The 18,456-nt window shown below is 35.1% G+C and overlaps 1 protein-coding gene across 2 annotated transcripts; it reads left to right on the forward strand.

Moving 5' to 3' along the window:
• Positions 1-8,951: 8,951 nt before the first annotated feature.
• DEFB110 (defensin beta 110) lies at positions 8,952-18,248 on the forward strand. Of its 2 annotated transcripts, none has more exons than XM_032864564.1 (2): positions 8,952-9,006; positions 18,115-18,248. In XM_032864564.1, exons 1-2 carry the CDS (start codon positions 8,952-8,954, stop codon positions 18,246-18,248), a joined length of 189 nt encoding a protein of 62 aa, XP_032720455.1. The 2 variants fall into 2 exon arrangements, with proteins under 2 accessions (XP_032720455.1, XP_032720454.1); XM_032864563.1 differs by lacking the exon at positions 18,115-18,248 and adding an exon at positions 13,658-13,806.
• The last annotated feature ends 208 nt before the right edge of the window (positions 18,249-18,456 follow it).

The raw sequence follows: 18,456 nt of genomic DNA on the forward strand, positions 1-18,456 counted from the left end.
CAGCTTCTGGACTCTGTGTAGGGTGTTAGAAGAAGAAATTCATGAGAAATAGTAGCTAATGAGGATTGGCTTTTGATTTTTTATTCTAGGGCACCTGGCTGGCTCACTTGGTAGAGCCTTCAACTCTTGATCTCCAGGTTGTGTGTTCGAGCCCCATGTTGGGTATAGAGATTATTTAAAGTAAAAACTTAAAAGGAGAATTTTTATTTTACATATGAAATTTGGGGCGGGAGTATGAATACCAAATTCATTTATCGAAAGGAATGTTACAAGGAAATACAAGAGGATGGTTTGTGAAAACTTCCAAAAAAAAAAAAAAAAAGGTAAAGCAAACATGCATGTGCTTCATTGACAAGATACTCCAGTGGATATAGGCCAGCCAGGTAAAAGTGAGCTCTTTACTATCTCCCTGTGTGCACCTTTCAAAGAAATCCTCATACGAGATTCTGCGGCCCGGTCTTAGGCAAGTTGGTTACATGGCCACACAATTCCATGATGGATTTCACCTGTTCTCCACCTAATAAATCTCAAAGACACCGCATAAGTGCGATCACTTTTTTCAGTGGCTTGTTTTTACAGTTCCGTTAGCAGCTAATTCACATATTTTTTCCATTTGTCATGAACACTCACATTCTGTTCACACTGTATTCATATTCTGGTTTCTTGAAATCCTGAAGGAAAATTCAGCCTTCTCATTGTTCTGGATCTTTATCCATTTCTTAGTATGTTTTCTTCCTTCATAACTTTGGTAAAACCACATTATTATAGTCAAAGTAGTAAGACACAGACAAGTAATGGGAAGTATAGAACTTTGACTGATCTAACAATTGATGGTGTCCTCCATGTTCTGTTGTTAATATTTGTTTTTTTGTGCATCAAATATGGAAAATGGTTCACATGCAGACTGGATCAGAAATACCTCCGAGAAAACTCAGCAAAAATCAGAGCACACTACTGGGTTTCATGAATAAGATTTTTGTGCCATGATAGGCACAATTCTATTTAGAATGTTATATGTAAGTGGGTTAGGATGACTTTTGAATTGTTAACAAATTCCCATTCTTATTATTATATACTTTAAAATAAATATACATAAAAACAACTGTGATAATTCACTCATCTTCTCTGGTACATCTATCAATAAAAAAAGCTCTGCGGTAAATGCTAGTTCTATGTTCTTCGGTGTCATAATATTGAGCGTTTTGAATATTTTGATATCAGAATGGGAAGTGTCTTTGAAACTTGTAAAAGACTGATGGGATCACTGAGGTATCCTTTTTACCTTGATGTTTTAGGAAATTAAATCCACTACTAGTAGAATTATAATGCCCCTTAGGGTCTTCTGCAAAAAAAAAAATACATTTTAAGATTAGATGATATTTTATATAAAAATAAAATAGACTTTTCCTCATTGTAAGCTCTTTGCACATGACACTATTTAACAAAGAATGCAAATGGTCTCAAAAGTGGTAAGCCTCAGAACTACTTGCTAAGGAATTCCCTAGCAAGAACTACTTGCTAGGGAATGCCTGCAAATTAAAAGTATTTAATGAATACCTCTCTTTCTTTCTCTGTGTGTTTTACTCTATGTAATAGAATTCATTCATTTTCACCATACAATTTGGAGAGTCATGATATGGGAGGAAAAAAGAAAAAGTGAAAATACAGCAATGCAAATGAAGTATGGCTTATAGTTAACCAATACATGATGGTTAGGTTTACATTAACAACATTATTTTTCTTTTTTTTTTTACAACATCTTAACAGCTATATTTTTTCTTGTAGCTTTTTGGAGGCTTAAACTTGCTGTTCAAAAGTGAGGTAGGAAATTTCATAGGAATAGTTTTATGATATAGCCCTGGTGAGACAAATGTCTTTACATTTTCTCTGTAAAGAAATTTCCTAGCACGTATTTTTACTGTCTTTCTTCCTTTTCTGAAGTTTTAGGGTACTGAATCAGGGGAATTCCATATCACAGTAAAAAGTAATAAGTGCCATATGAGTGATTCAAATAAAATACTATGATGAGTAAAGGGGGTGAAAAGATATAAACTTGCAATTAGAAAATAAATGTCATGGGTATGTAAGGTACAACAGGATGCCTATAGTTAGTAATACTGTATTGTTTATTTGCAAGTTGCTGAAAAAGTAGACCTTAAAAGTTGTCATCACAAGGAAAAACTTTTGTAACTAAGTATGGTGATGGATGTTAACTAGACTTACTACAGTGATCATTTCACAATGTATATAAATATTAAAATCACTGGGGCTCCTGGATAGCTCAGGTCATGATCCTGGAGTCCTGGGATCGAGTCCCACATCGGGCTCCCTGCTCAGCGGGGAGTCTGCTTCTCCCTCTGACCTCTCCCTTCTCATGCTCTCTCTCATTCTTTCTCTCTCTGTCAAATAAATAAGTAAAATCTTAAAAAAAAAAAATCAAATCATTATGTTGTATACATAAAACTAATATCATGCCATATGTTATTATGCCCCAAAAACAACAAGAAAAGAGAGTGAGAGGCAGGAGGACATCTGATCTACTGTAGCTAACCTGAGGCATCTAGTGAGGAGTCTTCAGGAAAGATGATAATATATATTAGGATGGTTTATATTCTAGGGAATTTATTAGAAATGCTTTCCAACCCTTAAAGTACTCCCATAGAAATAAGAAGGAGGGTGATTTTTTTTATCTCAGCAAAGGTGAGCATCTGAACCAAATCTAATTTGACAACCTGGATTTGATGTCACTGGGAGGTGATTCTGCATGCAAATTAAGAATGGCTGGATGATGGTTTATTCCTTCTGGACACCGACACCTTCTACCACACTGGTGCCTGTTATGGACTGACTGTTTTTATTCTCCCAAAATTTACATATTGAAACCTAATCCCCAATATGATGGTATTTGGAGGTAGGGCATTAAGGAGGTGATTAGATCAAGAAGGGGAAACCCTCATGAATGGAATTCATGCTATATAAAAGGGGTCTTATGGAGCTCCTTCTGTGCTTCTGCCATGAGAAGATACAGCAAGAAGACTGTCATCTGTGATACTAGAATCTGATCCTCACTATATGCAAAATCTGCCAGCATCTTGATCTGGTACTTCTCAGCTTCCAGAACTATAAGAAATAAATTTCTGCTGCTTATAAGCAATAAATATGTACACACATAAAATAAAATAAAATAAAATAAAATAAAATAAAATAAAACAAAATAAAACAAATAAAATAAGTACTATTGTTGTCAAAAGCTGAAATAACTTTTCTAAAAGTATTTAAGGACAACATGACATAGGATGAATGAGATTTGGTATTGAATGAGTTCTATGAAGGCAAAAGCATCTGTTTATTTTCTTGGTCTCCTTAGAGGACAGCAGATGATGTGACATTAGTAAAAACCCAATAAATATTAATGGAATGACTGGATGGACATGTGGATAGAAGAAAAAAAACAAAACTGAAGACACAGTCTTTTGGAATCCCCACTTTATGGAGCAGAAAAAGGAAAGGTACAAAGTAAGGAACTTTTAGAGAACTGAACCAGGAACAAACATGGACCCATACAAAAGATACAATTGTTTCCAGGAGGACTGACAGGTAAATAGTATCAAACATTAAGAATTACCAGGTGCCTGGGTTTATCAGTCCATTGAGGGGCAGACTCTTGATTTTGGCTCAGGTCATGATCTCAGGATCATGAGGTCAAGCACTGTGTGGGGCTCTGTGCTGGGTGTGGTGCCTGCCTATGATTCTCTCTCTCCCTCTCCCTCTGATACTTCCCTCACTCACTCTCTCTCTCTCAAAACAAAATAAAACAAAAAGAATTACCCAAAATGAGTCCCAGTTCGATAAAGTGAGCATAACTTACTTTTCTAATTTTGAGAAAATTCCAAGCATGCTTGATTGTTTGATCCTCTGAGAACTAAATTATAGGACAAATAATAATATGAGTTTAAATAAGAGTGCTTAAATAAAGGTAAATGTTTTTTCTACTTCTATTTACCTAATTCTTGTGTCTGCATCACTTGAGTTCATGAATAAAAAGCCAGTACTAACAGTTTCTAGTCTCTGTGTCCAATGACCACTTGAGCTTTGGGTTTACACAGTCCCCAGCAGGGGTTTTCAATAAGAATAGCACAAATAGATGGTGTTTCCATTCACATGTATTGAATCTTTGGCCAGGTGTTTTACTTGAATTGACTCTATTAATCTTTATAAGAACTCTATGAGGTTGTCCATTAATGGATTTTAAAAAAAAGAAAGTGTATACAATGGGCTTATGCCTCCTTAACTCCCTTTAAGAACAGGAGAAAAAAATAAAATACTCTTCTCATTAATTTTTTAACTACTCTTTTTCTTCATTTCAAAACATGCACATTTTTTAAAGATTTCTTTCCAATCATTTAGCAAGCCCTTATTTCACTATAATCAAATCTAGTCTTTGGTAGTATAAGTAATATGTTGAGGCACATATTTCTCCCATGAAATTTGGAGAGGCCATGTATAAACTAGAGGAAGATGATGTTGCAAATATAAAAAGTAATGTCTTTCACATTATGTCTTTCACATTATGATTCATAAAAACGTGTTGATGGAATAAACTAAATAAAATCAATACCATAAATATTTGTCTTTGCCAATATGTGTAGAGTAGAAGTTTTAATTTCTTTTTTTAAATAAAAGATTTTATTTATTTGACAGAGAGAGAGAAAGCACAATCAGGGGGAGTGGGAGAGAGAGAAGCAGGCTCCCCACTGAATCACTCAGAAGCCCCTGAAGTTTTTATTTCAACCTCCCTGTCACCTTGTAAAATTTCCAAAGGCCTGTCACAATTTTGTATAGCTTTGATATATATTTCTTATCATGACGAGGTAATGTGTTGAAAAGATTTCCACAGTTTTCTGATCCATTTGAAGGAAGATAAAATTATTAAACCTGAAAGAGAAAATACAGATGAGTGACAAAATCAAAATTAAAGATTGTGATAATTTCACCCATTACAGATCCTCTTTTTGTTCAAGACTTAGAATATTATTTCCAAGAGCCCCCAACCCAGGTACAATGACATAAAAGCAGAATGAGTGAAATAAATAAAGAGGTAAGGAAAGGCAGAGGAAGAGGTAGCCATGTTTGTGAGAAACTTCCAGGAAGACTTTCAGAGAAGGGATAATACTGAAGCAAAGAGCATGAACCCCACTCTTTTTGTCTTCCATGGATCCTGAAGCCAAACTTAACATTTGGTAGATTCTTAATAAGCAGTTGTTGAATTAATGATGATTGAGGAGGATGAAAGAGGAATTCAGGATGGAGAGATGAAGACGTGAGTATCAAAGTTGTAGTCTTAGGATGTGCTGACATTTTCTCTCCTGAAGATACTCTATAGTACTGATGCAAAAAACCTAAATCAAGGATTGGTGAACTTTTTCTGTAAAGATGAAATTTCAGATAGTAAATATTTGGGCTTTATGGGTAAAAGTCAGTGCAGTACAATGCATTCTGCCACAAACAGATGCAGCCTAGACAACATATAAACAAGTGGGTGGGGCTGTGTTCCAAAAACACTTTGTTTATCAAAACAGTCAATGGGCCAAATTGCCCTGAGACCTTTTTTCTGACCTCTAAATCCGCAGGGTTCAGGACACTTCACTGGCCTTGGCTAGATTACAGATTTCATCTATTCCTATTTTCTAGTAGCCAGAACTAGAAAAAAACACCATAGGAATATGGTTGTATATGTGAATTGCAAAAGGCTTAATGGGCAGGGAAAAATGATCTGTAATGAACCGGAGAATATATCTTTCTGCCCTGGATCTGTAACATTTTTTATGCCATTATATAAAAGTGTTCTAAACAATGGATGACAGAATGGAACAAAGAGATATATGAAGCTAGGACAAGATCCTTCCCTAACATCATTCAGAAGTGAGAACAACTGTTCTTATATCTTTGTAATGAATAAAGAAATACAATTTAATATTAAAGCTTGAACAGTGCCAAAACAACTGTCATGAAGGCACATGGTAAGTTTGCATTGCAGTCTTCCTTGGATGCTTTCACACACATACTCAGAGAGTTGATGCTAAGGCAGTGTAGATCCAAAAGCCAGTTTCATCCACCATGGAGTTAGTGGCTATAAGTAGATCATGATGAACTCCAGGCAGTCAAAAAATTTTGAAGAGGCATAACTTTTAAAACAATCTTTCAGTAGACCCACCCTGTTGTGGTCTCTACAGAAACAACTTAGAAGTTAACAAATAAAAGATTCTAGATTCAAGTGACTTCAGACACTTTGCATGTCAAAAGCAGACGTCCTCATGGGTGATTTGGAATAAATGCAAGAAAATTGAAGAGTATAGAACGTCTAAAACACTTGTGGTATTTCCTTGCTCCATTGTAATTGTTTATAAATACATTCAGGAACAATCAGTTAATAGAAGGTTTTATGATCAAGGGTTTAAACTCATAAGGAGTAAGGCTTATATCACATTTCTAGAAAAAAGCCACCAAACCTGCTGATGCGCTAAGGTGAAGGGTGTTTGGGACAGACAGTAGAGGAGGGAGGGGATAGGTGCCATTTGAAACCCAGCAATCAATAATAATGACAGAGGCTGAGATTTATCTCACAATCTTCTAAGTTTGCTTTCAAGAAGGATCCAAAGGAATCATGGAGGAGCTGCTCCTCAAATGTAGAGGGAGAAATATATTTACATGACATAAAGGGCAAATTTAGGTAGCCATGAAATGTGACTATAATTGATCACAGGCCTCAGCTGACAGACTTTGAGATAAATCTCTGCATTTGTGCTGAGGCCACACTCTTCACAGACTGCTCCCAGCTAATGACTGGTTGTAGCAAGGTTACTAAAGCAGACACTTCCCGAGAGACACGGGATTTCTTGGATTGCTGATTTTGTGGAGAGTAGTCCTTTATGGCTTTGCTGAACATTTTGTCATTTGCCCAGGAGCCTGGGGATGCATTCTTCTAAATGATTTTTGTCTACTTCACTCAAGATCAGCTCTGCATCCCAGTCCGATGCTCTCCTAACCTTTCCTGACTCCCTTCTTTTCCTCCTAACAGGTATTTCCCCTTATAAAATCCTAGCACATTTAATTCTGTACCGGCACATGTTTCCTACATACGTAGACTATATAGACTTCACCACTAATTTAGGTAAATACTTTAAAAGTTTTACATCTTCATATGCAATATTGTGAAATACACAAACATTTATTTAGTTATTTATTTTTTTAAAGATTTTATTTACTTGTTTGACAGATAGAGATTACAAGTAGACAGAGAGGCAGGCAGAGAAAGAGGAAGGGAAGCAGGCTCCCTGCTGAGCAGAGAGCCCAATGCGGGGCTCCATCCCAGGACCCCAGGATCATGACCTGAGCTGAAGGAGAGGCTTTAATCCACTGAGCCACCCAGGCACCCCTACATAAACATTTATAATAAATATTATCACATGCAAATAAATAAGATGCATGCATAACTAGCAATGCTTTTTGACAGGTCACACTTTATTGTGTTCTCATAACAGTAAATGCAAATTAACTGCATATATTAATGTATCTTACTCGGAGTGGATATAGCAATACTTATCATTTCAGTGCAAAGGTATTGTGGGACTGAAAAAAATATCCAGCTACCTACTTTTGGATCAAAATGTGTAAGCATATATGATCCAAATCCACCCAAGAAAAAAACATAAACATGAGCTTAGCATCCTAACAGACAACAGAAAGAAAATATTGTCACAATACATGAAAGCCATAATCAATATTTCCATATGAAATTAATATATTTTAATAAAATGATTAAAAATTTAGTTTAAAAAGAAATAAATAGATGTTTAATAGAATGAATGAATCAGGTTTCCTGGAGTAATATGTGGCCCCTTCTAGCAGTCTTAGCATTCCAAGATCTTGTTAGAAATGCAATTGTTAGGCTCCATTCTAGACTTACTAAATCAGAAATGCTGGAGGTGGGGCCTTGCAATTTGTTTTTAACAAGCCCTCCAGGGGATTGTGATGTAGCTGAACTTTAAGAACTATTGTCCTAGAAAATCTCTTGACTCTGTGGTAGGAGAGGATCAATTATTTGTTCTCTGTTTACAGCATCGGCTTCTGGGTATTGTGTAAAACTTCCAGCCTTTCCTCCTGTATCTGAAATAATAGATGTGGGCAATATGCAAATTGGATCAGAATACACTTCCAGTTCCATGTACAGAATTAAAAACATTAGACATTAGAACGGTGAAATCAGATGATTTATTATAAGGAATCCATAAGTCATACTTAAAAATCTACTGGGTACAGTATTTACCATACTCATTAGTGAATCCAAATTTCTTGATCATGTTACATTTAAATAATTACATTGTATATGAATTGAAATAAATCATTCAACCTTCCTGGTTCTCATCTGTAAACAAAAGTGATCTCAATGGAAACTTATAGCTATAAAGTTCTATGTTTCAGACATTCAGTAATTTAATACTAAAAATATTAGAATATTTAGCATCATATATAACATATAATAGAGGAATGTATTGCTATAACATTTCCACTCTGATGTTTCAGCAATCCAAACGTATTTCCTCTACAAGTCTCTTAAAGTTTATATTTTCAGGAGAGTCTAAGGTAACACAAGCAGGTTTTACTTTTATGGGAAAAATTTAGTAATAATTCTTATGACCATGTTCTTTGAGCATGCACAATTCAGCCAAGCATACAAATGTTCTCACTATTGATAAGCCTCAGTAGTTAAAACCACTTCCCAGGAGAATCTATAAATAAAAGGATTCTCTGTTTTCTTATTTGGAAACCCCTGACTTGAACAAGATCTGGCAACATATATTTTTATATATATACACACACATGCATATATATATGCATGTGTGTGTATATATATATATATATTTTTTTTTTTTTTCCTGAGAAACTCCACCATGAAGATTCATCTCTTTTTCTTTATTCTGCTCTTTTGGGCCACAATTTTACCAGGTAACATGAAAATGTTTATGGGCTTATTTGTGCTAATGAATTTGAGGAGACATAAGTTGTTTCTGGTTAAAACTATGGTTTAAAAGTATGGGATTAAAAGATTTTTATATTAACTGCAATCTGGTATTCTGGCTTGGACCCCAGAATATAAAAAAATATATATTTTTTAAAGATAGTAGTGGGAAAATTGGTGTGTTGTGAGTAAAATTTGCAGTTTAGTTGATAATATTATACCAATGTTACCAATGTTCATTTCTTAATTTTAATAATGTAAGCATGATTATGTGAGATGTTACCATACAGGGAGTTTCACTTCTATTACCTTTACAACTCTTCTTTAATCTAAACTTCTATAAATCTAAACTTTTGTTTCAAAACAAAAAGTTTAAAATAATTAGATCAATACATTAGTCTCATCAGCTTCATCCTGAAGCAATTTGTTAGAACCTATTTTTGCTGGAAAAAAAAATGTTCCTTAGCATAATCAACTGGTAAGGGATAGATGGTTCAGTGCTAGAGAAAGATCTATTTACCTTTTGCTTCTTTTTAACCTATGCTAGTATACTACTTCCAATGAGCAAAAGCCTTTCTTACTATTCTATTCTCAGTATAGGCAAATCATGTTCATTTTTTACCTTTCTTTCTATATTTCTGGTCACTATCTTTCTGTCTTTGACTGCTACAAATCACGTGGATGTTGAGTGTAATACCTTGTACACAAGCTATTTTTTTCATGAGATTTTTTTTCACCCTCAAAGGCTACCTTTTTACATCAGGTATGTAACAAGATTTTCTCCTCCTGAGTTAATGTGTAAGTATGAATTGTACAGAAATAGAATAATACATTTTGGAAGAGATCATTTATTACCTCTTTTTTAAAGAGATTAAGTGAAAATATTAGTTAAAGTCTACCTAATTGGCACTAAAATTAAGCTCAAATTCACTACCTCTCAGGAAAACATTCCTTTTTTGGTATCTGATTGATTTCTTTAGGCCCAATAGAAATCATAATAGAGGTATAGGAAAGGAAACTAACTTATCCTTTCATTGTGAATATTATACAGTCCATCATGGCAATCTAAAAATGTATATAATGTATACATAATAAACTGATAAATTATCATTTAAAATTTGCAAGTGGATAAAATTCAAATAGAGATCAAGCATTATTGAAGTAACAAAGAAATACAATTAATTGTTCATCTAACTAAGAGAATAATTTCCTTTCTCTCCATTCAAAAATTTCCTCCATTCAAAAATTCAAAAGGATCTCTGGATTTTTGTTTTCCAGTTCTAGACAGGGCTAAAAAGATACTCTTTACAGATTCATACAGCTTTTAACATGTGATAAATACTTTTCTTCTTTTAATTTCAACAATAGCTAGCATGACTAGATCACTATGTCAGGCCTGTCTCTGTTTTCACCATTTTTTTAATTATTTTTAAAAATTTCGTTATTTTTTTCTTTGTAACAGTTATATTAGGTACTCTTACCAATAATTAAAACTATTCATACATTTATCAAAAAATAAAATATCATGTGTCCTGTGGATTTAGAAATTTAAAACCAGTTGGGGATACAGTAGCATAGATTATAACATCAGTGTTATTAACTTTTGTATAGTTTTTTCTTGTATTATCAAAGTAAGACCATTGTCCTTGTTAATCACACATCAGTCAAACTTTTAGAAAACTATAATACTGACAAAAAAAAAAAAGTCCAGACACAAATTTAGAAAAGATTTTGTAGGAAATATAGATGTAGAAAGTAGTAAAGCAATAAGGATGTTGTCTTTCAACTTATGTATTCACCAAGGTATAGTTGTTCATTTAAACTGCACAAAATGTCATATGTATGGCTTTTAGAGTTCTTCAGTTGTTTTTTATATCTCACCTGCAAAGTATAAAAGTCCTTACTCAAAATTGAGGTAGAAAACCTCATTGTTTTCCCACTCAGACAGTTACAGATGAAGAGATGTCCAGATAAAAGCCATTAAACTGTCTATACAGGGAAATTTCCATTGAAGTTACTTAACTTTCCTCTTCATTTTTAGAGGCTATAAATGCATCAAATGTCTAGAACTGAGGTATGGTTTCATTCTCATGTGTTGTTTTACTTCATCTGCCAAACTGAAAAAAAAAATGCCAATAATCATTTCTCTTTAAATCTGACATGTACTTTGAATAGGGAATAGTATAGTTTTTACATTTTATTTATTTATTTATTTATTTGAAAGAGTGAGTGAGAACATGGAAGGGTCAGAGGGAGAGGGAGAACAGACTCCTCCCTGAAAAGGGAACCCAATGTGGGGCTCTATCTCAGGATCCCAGGATCATGACCTGAGGTAAGGCAGATGCCCAACAGACTGAGCCACCAAGGTGCCCCTAGGATAGTATGGTTTTGTGCTGAAAAAATAGTCATAATTCCTCCCCCTCCACCCCATGCCATTTCCAACAAGTTTAATGGTAGCCTAAAGAACAAAATGGCAGGTGAGTGAAAATAAAAAGAAATTATAGGTTGAAAGATATTTTAGGAAATACCTTGCCCATTTCTGGCTTATATATTAAATAAAATTTGTATACTGTTTAAAGAAATTCCCTAGCATGTGAACATGTTAATGGATGCAGGCTGAATGAGACATAGGAAGCGCCTAGGAAGGGCCTTGTGGGAGCAGTGGAAAGAGAGTTTACTTCCCTGAAAGTGATCAGAAGAGACTCCAGAAAGAAGACCATATTTAAACAATGTATCAGAGGCCGGAAACAATATGTTTGACTTATCACAGCATCACAAGAACAGTAGTTTTAATCACTGAAAACAGTATTTTCAATTAGAGGCAACTTCACCCCCAAGGAGTCATTAGGCAATGTCTGGAGACCTTTTAGGATGTCACAACTGGTACTATTGGTATCTAGTTTGTAGAAGCCAAGAATGTTGCTAAACATTCTTCAGTGAACAGGATAGCATCCCACAACAAAGAATTGTCCAACTCAAAAGGTCAATGGTGTTGAGGGTGAGAAACCCTGCACTAGAGATTAAGTCAGAGCTTAACAGGGAGTATACCTAATAGTGGAATGAGTGGGTGGAGGCTTGCAAAGATGAATATCAGCAATCCAAAGACACAAGTTTGGGGATACTTATATTTAGAGCTGAAAATGAAAAGAAAGAAGACAATATTTTTAGAAAGGTTAAATAAGACAACAAATGGGTAGGAGAAGGGGTGAGGTCAGTTTAGGGGGCAATACTGAACAATAGTGTGATGAGTATGACAATCCTCTTATCTAAAGTGAGTATAATTCAGGTTTCTGTCACTGGCAAATCATCCATGGGTTTGATGATAGTAACTTCTTAGAAGTTATACAATAAAAAATGACATTCAGAAATTAACATTTAATCTGTGCAAAGTAACTTTTTTTTTTTTCTGCCGTAAATTATGTCATATTCTGCATTGTTTCAATTATCATTAGAAGAGAGGTAATTTTAATAGAAGAGTTAGGTTTTATATCTGCTATTTATACCAGTAATATAGATAATGTTGCTCTGAGTCTAGGTTTCCATTAAGAGGTATCACCACTCACCACCAACTCTTGGAAACGCAGATGTAATGTCTAGGTAGAAAGGCCTGGTCTTTAAAAGGACAGATTAGAACACCAAACCCAATTAATGGTTGAAATTAGTGGAAAAATTTATTTATTTTCATGCCACAAGTATACAAAAATATTTGAGTCTGACCTTTGGTGATATTTAGAATTCTCCCACACCAGTTCCCCTCAATCTCACCACATGAGTAAGGTGATTACTTATTAAAAGTGATGTGAATTAAAAAAAATTACCTGAAAATATAGGGCTTCTGAAAACACATGGATCAGCACATATTGTGAAATATAAAATTAAAATGTATTTGGCTTGGAATAAATCTTACAACCTACCAGACCAACATCTCCCAATTCCCCAAATATCTCCACTTACCATAAATACAAACTTCAAGTGAAAGTCAGTCTCCAAGCTACAAGATAAAATATGTTGTTCAGAACACCGGTAATGTTAGCAATCTTGTAATGGCCAACAATGGTCCCACCTTCTAGTCATTCCCATTTTTTAAATCAATGTTGTCATCAGACATGGGTATGAGTTAGGTAATTTCTTTGTGGAGATAAATCCCCAAATACCCAGGGTAGTTGCAGGAATTCAGTCAAATTGCTTAACTTTACTTCTATCTCAACATTTTGGAAAAGTAAAATCAAGCTGCAGTAGAAATCTCTAGAAAAACTGGAAAAGTACGTTTTTTCTAAATAATGTTGGTGAGAGATAAAAGGGAGAGCTCAAATGCAACTGGATAATTATAGAGACTAAGCCTGAGAGGTCAATTATGAATACTTCTTAAACTGATTGGGGAACTATCCTAGAGTTACTATGCAGTCATTTGTAAGGAAGCAAACCGGCACACCTAACTTAGGTCCAAGACACTTCCATGATTTTCAGGTACGTTCACTTAAGCTTTGCTCAATTAAGATTTTTCCCAGTCACTAATTAGAAGGGGGACATTTTCTTTTGAACTATACAAAAATCTTTCTCTTCTTAGACTTTCTCATTTTAAAATGTGAGTGTGTCATAGTTAAATTGCTAATTTCAGTCATTCTTTCCTTCTTACAGCCAAAAAGAAATATCCCCAATATGGTAGCTTGGATTTGAGGAGAGAGTGCAGAAAGGGTAATGGCCGATGTAGAGTTGAGTGCCATGAAAGTGAAATTAGGATTGCTTTCTGCATACGACCTGGATCCCATTGCTGCTTACAGAAGTAAAGCTTACAGAAGACAAGAGATACATGCTCCAAGAAGAGAGGACCAGTGTTACTAAGTCTTCCCAGAATATCCTTCAAGGCCTGTGTATCTCAAAGAAGTAAATAAAATTTAATATTGAGCCATTCAGAGTTGGTTCTATGTCACATATGTATCTGGTGCCTTTACATTGCATTTTCTCTTGATTTCTTGGTGCCAGAAGTAAGCAGAATTTATTTTATTCAAGTTCCCCAAGAACTCTTCAAAGTTCTATCTGCTTTGTGTTGGTTGACATAAATAATGTTGTAAGAATCCCTAAGTCAAAGAAATGGGAGAAACATCTTTCTGAGATGCAAGCCTGCAGTGGAAAAGTGCTGCCATTTTATCATTAAACATTGCTCTCTAGACTATGCCATGAAAATATATAAACACAGGGCTTGTGAGACTATATACAAAGAGTGTAGATCCTGCTCATGACAGAATTAGCTGAAGTAAGAGTAGGATTAGTATAAGAACAGAAGAACAAAGGTAATCACAATCAGCTCAAATTTCTGTCCTTATATATCATTTTATTTTGTTTTATTTTATTTAAGATTGTATTTATTTATTTGACAGAGAGAGAGATCACAAGTAGACAGAGAGGCAGGCAGAGGCAGGGGGAGGGGGGAAGCAGGCTCCCTGCTGAGCAGAGAGCCCAATGCAGGACTTGATCCCAGGACCCTGAGATCATGGCCTGAGCCAAAGGCAGAGATTTAATAAATTGAGCCACCCACGTGCCCCTTATTTATCATTTTTAAATAAAAGATATATTTATTTATTTATTTGAAAGAGAGAGATCCCCAGGGGGAAGAGCAGAGGGAAAGGGAGAGAGAATCTCAAACAGACTTTGCTCTGACTGTGGAGCTGGATGAGGGGCTTGATCTCAAGACCCTGAGATCATGACCTGAGCTGAAACCAAGAGTTGGACACTTAACCAACTGTGCCACCCAGACATCCCTGTCCTTATTTATTGTTTAGTGGAGGAAAAGTGTGTATCAGGAAATATAAGAGAGAGTAAAAATGGAAGGGTCTGAATTCCATGAAGGAGATGAGACTCTATGTGATTAAATTTTTTGACGAAGTTAAAAACTATGGCTAACAACTGAGTTCGGCTCCCCAGTCCTGAGGTGACCCTGTCTGAGGATACACATATAACAGAAAGGAGGAGTAGCCTGCATTCTTCTGCTCTACTCTGCCTGAGTTGCTCTTGCCACTTCCTCTGAGGGACCACAGTATTTTCCCCTATAATACTCTCCACAATACATCTGTATCATAGAGTTGCTATTCAAAAATGCACATTCTGCTTCTTTTATGAACTTAGAAATGCAGCTTAGTTATTGATGTTAATTTGGGATTCTTTTTGGGAAAAAATCATCAATAACACAGCATAGCAGTAAAACAGAAACTTGCCTTCCTCCGAAATAAAATTAAAATATTTTTGATAACTTAACAAGTAAAATGAAATTTATTAAGTGGATATATGTGAGCCAGACTTGGACTCAGAGGAGGTGAGAAGTCAAGGAATCTCCAGGCCCCAGTTACCCTCTAGATATATTTTTTCTTTCTTTCTTCCCTTCCCTTCTGTTCCCTTCCATTCCCTTCTGTTCCCTTCCCTTCTTTTTTTTTTCTTCCTTCTTTCCTTCTTACTTTCCTTCCTTCTATCCTTCTATTTTTAAGTATAGTTGATATACAGTATTATATTAGTTTCAGGTGTACAATGTAGTGATTCGACAATTCTGTACATTATAAAGTGCCTACCACAAGTGTAGTTGTCTTTGTTACCTCTCTTTATGTTTTTATTATGGCATATCATTACATCTTCTAAATGCAGATATGAGATATAAGGGTCTATGTTCATACTAAGCATTATCTATTATGGTGACACGTACAGAGAAAGAAAGATTTTTTTTTCTCTATTTAGATAAAGTTTCTGGATATGTTCCCATCGCAAGAGAATATTTATTTTTTTGTTTTATTTTAATAAAAATATGACTTCCCATTATGAAGCAATGACTTGCTAAGCACACACTGGAGCTTCACATGCATTATCTTTCATATATTTTAATAACTTAAAATAGACTTTGAGTTCTCAGAGTGTTCCCTTGCAGTATAAATATCTCAAAAGCATCTTTACAGTATTTATTTAAATAGTTTTCAACCTGAGAACTATTGATATTTTGATCCAGACAATTCTTTGCTGTGGCAGCTATCCTATGCATTATATCTTTAGCAAGATGTTTCTTAGCATCCCTAGCCTTTACCCACCAGATGCCAACACACCCCTTCTCCTAATTGTGACAATCAAAAATGTCTACCTACATTGTCGAAAATCCCCTTTGGAGGATACCTCAGTGGCTCAGTTTCTTAAGTGTCTGCCTTTGGCTCAGGTCAGTTAACTGACTGATTGGTTCAGTCAGTTAAGCATCTCAGGTCCTGGAATAGAGCACTGGTTGGGTTCCCTACTCAGTAGGGAGTCTGCTTCTCCCTTTCCCTCTGCCCCTCCTCCCCACTTATGCTCTATCAAATAAATAAACAAAATTCTTTTTAAAAATTAAAAAAAAAATTATCCCCTTTAGGCAAAATCACTCCTGATTTAGAACCACTGACTTATAATTAAGCACTCATTCTCACAGAAATTTAAAAATCAAAAAATAGAAACAAAAAAAATCAATGTTTCCAGATAGCACATTTTATGTGTCTTATTATGAGAATTATCTATTTGAAATTTTCATATTTTATTACCTATGGGATAGAGATGATATATTGGTGGCCCCAGAAAAAAAAATAGCTCAACTTTTGAACAACAAATATATTAGTCATGTTGAGAAGAAATGAATGTTTGACTTTTACCTAAGATAATCAAGACCTATAATGTAGAATTGAGAACCTTAATATACTATTAATATGGGACAAATAAGAATTGAGTATTTAATTGGCCACCAAGAAGTGGTAGGTGATAAGAGGTTTTCTGAAAGATACCCAAGGCATCTCTGCATGTGAACTAATCTGTACCTGTAGACCCTTCAACCTTCAGTGCTTGACAGAGAAAACCGAAACCATCTGCATTTCTAAGCTAGTCTCTCTTTGTGTGGTCTAGGCCACCAGTTTTCCTTCAGCCCAAGGAAAAAATATGACAAACTTGAAGGAGAATATAAACCTATGGGCATCAACTATGAAATTAATATTCTTCCCTGAAGAAATTTTTAACTGTGTGCTATATGTGATATTGATGAAACATTCTAGAAGCCCTTTTGATAAACTTCTGTATCCTATTTCCTTAAAGAGAAAGAGGTGTCGCTAATTATTCATACTGACCTCAGAATTTGTTTATAGCAACAAAAAGAAAGAATGAAAGAAAAGAAAAAAAAAGGTAAATACATAAGGGAAGATATCTGGCAAATTTCTTGCTCATGCATTATAACTTTCATTGGGTTAATTGATAAACAGCTTGCAGTTGACCCTTGAACAACATGGGTCTGAAGTTCATGAATCCATTTATATGTGGATTTTTTTTGGATAAATACAGTACAGTATTACAGATGTATTTCCCATCCTTGTGATTTTCTTAATAGCATTTTCTTTTCTCTAGCTTACTTTATTGTAAGAATACAGTATATAGGGGTACCCAGGTGACTCAGTCAGTTAAGCCTCTGCCTTCAGCTCAGGTCAGGATCCCAGAATCCCGGGAGAAAGCCCAGCATCAGGCTCCCTGTTCTTCTGGGAACCTGCCTCTCCCTCTTCCTCTGCCTGCCACTCTTATTGCTGTGTGCTCTCTCTCTTTCAAATAAATGAATAAAATCTTAAAAAAGAAAGATACAGTATATAACACAGACAGCATACATAATATATGTTAATTGACTTTATATTATCCATGAACCTTCCAGTCAGCAGTGGCTACATAAAATTTTGGGGGAGTCAGAAGTTACATGTGTATTTTCAACTGTGTGGGAAGGTGGAGGGGTCATCAATGCCTCTAAGCCCCGCATTGTTCAAGGGTAACTTGGTCCTAATAAAGAAAGAAAAAAAAGATAGGAAGGCAAGAGCCTTCAGGAGCCAGCTAAAGCTTAGTACTGAGTGAACTGTAAGATAAGGACATACACATCTGCGCAAGGAAAATGTTTGTAGCTTGGTCACTTTCTGTACCAGCTGCTACCACAGTTTAGTGCCATGAAACTGCTTCGCCAAACCCCTCACACATGATCTTATAACTAAACAGATTTGCTTCTTCCCTAAGTAAGAAGACTCCCAAGTGAAAAATTAGACTGATGACTTATATGTCTTCTTTGACTGCAGCCAGAAGTGATATGGAGCCTAAATATAGATTTCAGAGATGTGAAAGAGTAAAAGGAAGATGTAAAACATTTTGTGATGATGATGAATATGATTACGGATCCTGCATTAAATGGAGAAATCAGTGTTGCATATAAACTCTGGAAAACGGAAGTACAATTGAGCATTGAAGTCTGGAACAGAGGCACATCTTATTGACTCAAGGGTTGGCAGAAAGAAAACAATGTTTAATAAAAAATATTCACTTCTATATCCTCAGTACCACTGCTTATGTAAATAAAAATAATTCAGTTTCTCTTCTGTCTATTCATTGCCTACTTTCTTTGTATTTAAGATGGATAAACA

The sequence above is a fragment of the Lontra canadensis genome, unplaced genomic scaffold (assembly GCF_010015895.1).
Source record: "Lontra canadensis isolate GAN:19392208 unplaced genomic scaffold, GSC_riverotter_1.0 scaffold27, whole genome shotgun sequence".
NCBI lineage: Eukaryota > Metazoa > Chordata > Mammalia > Carnivora > Mustelidae > Lontra > Lontra canadensis.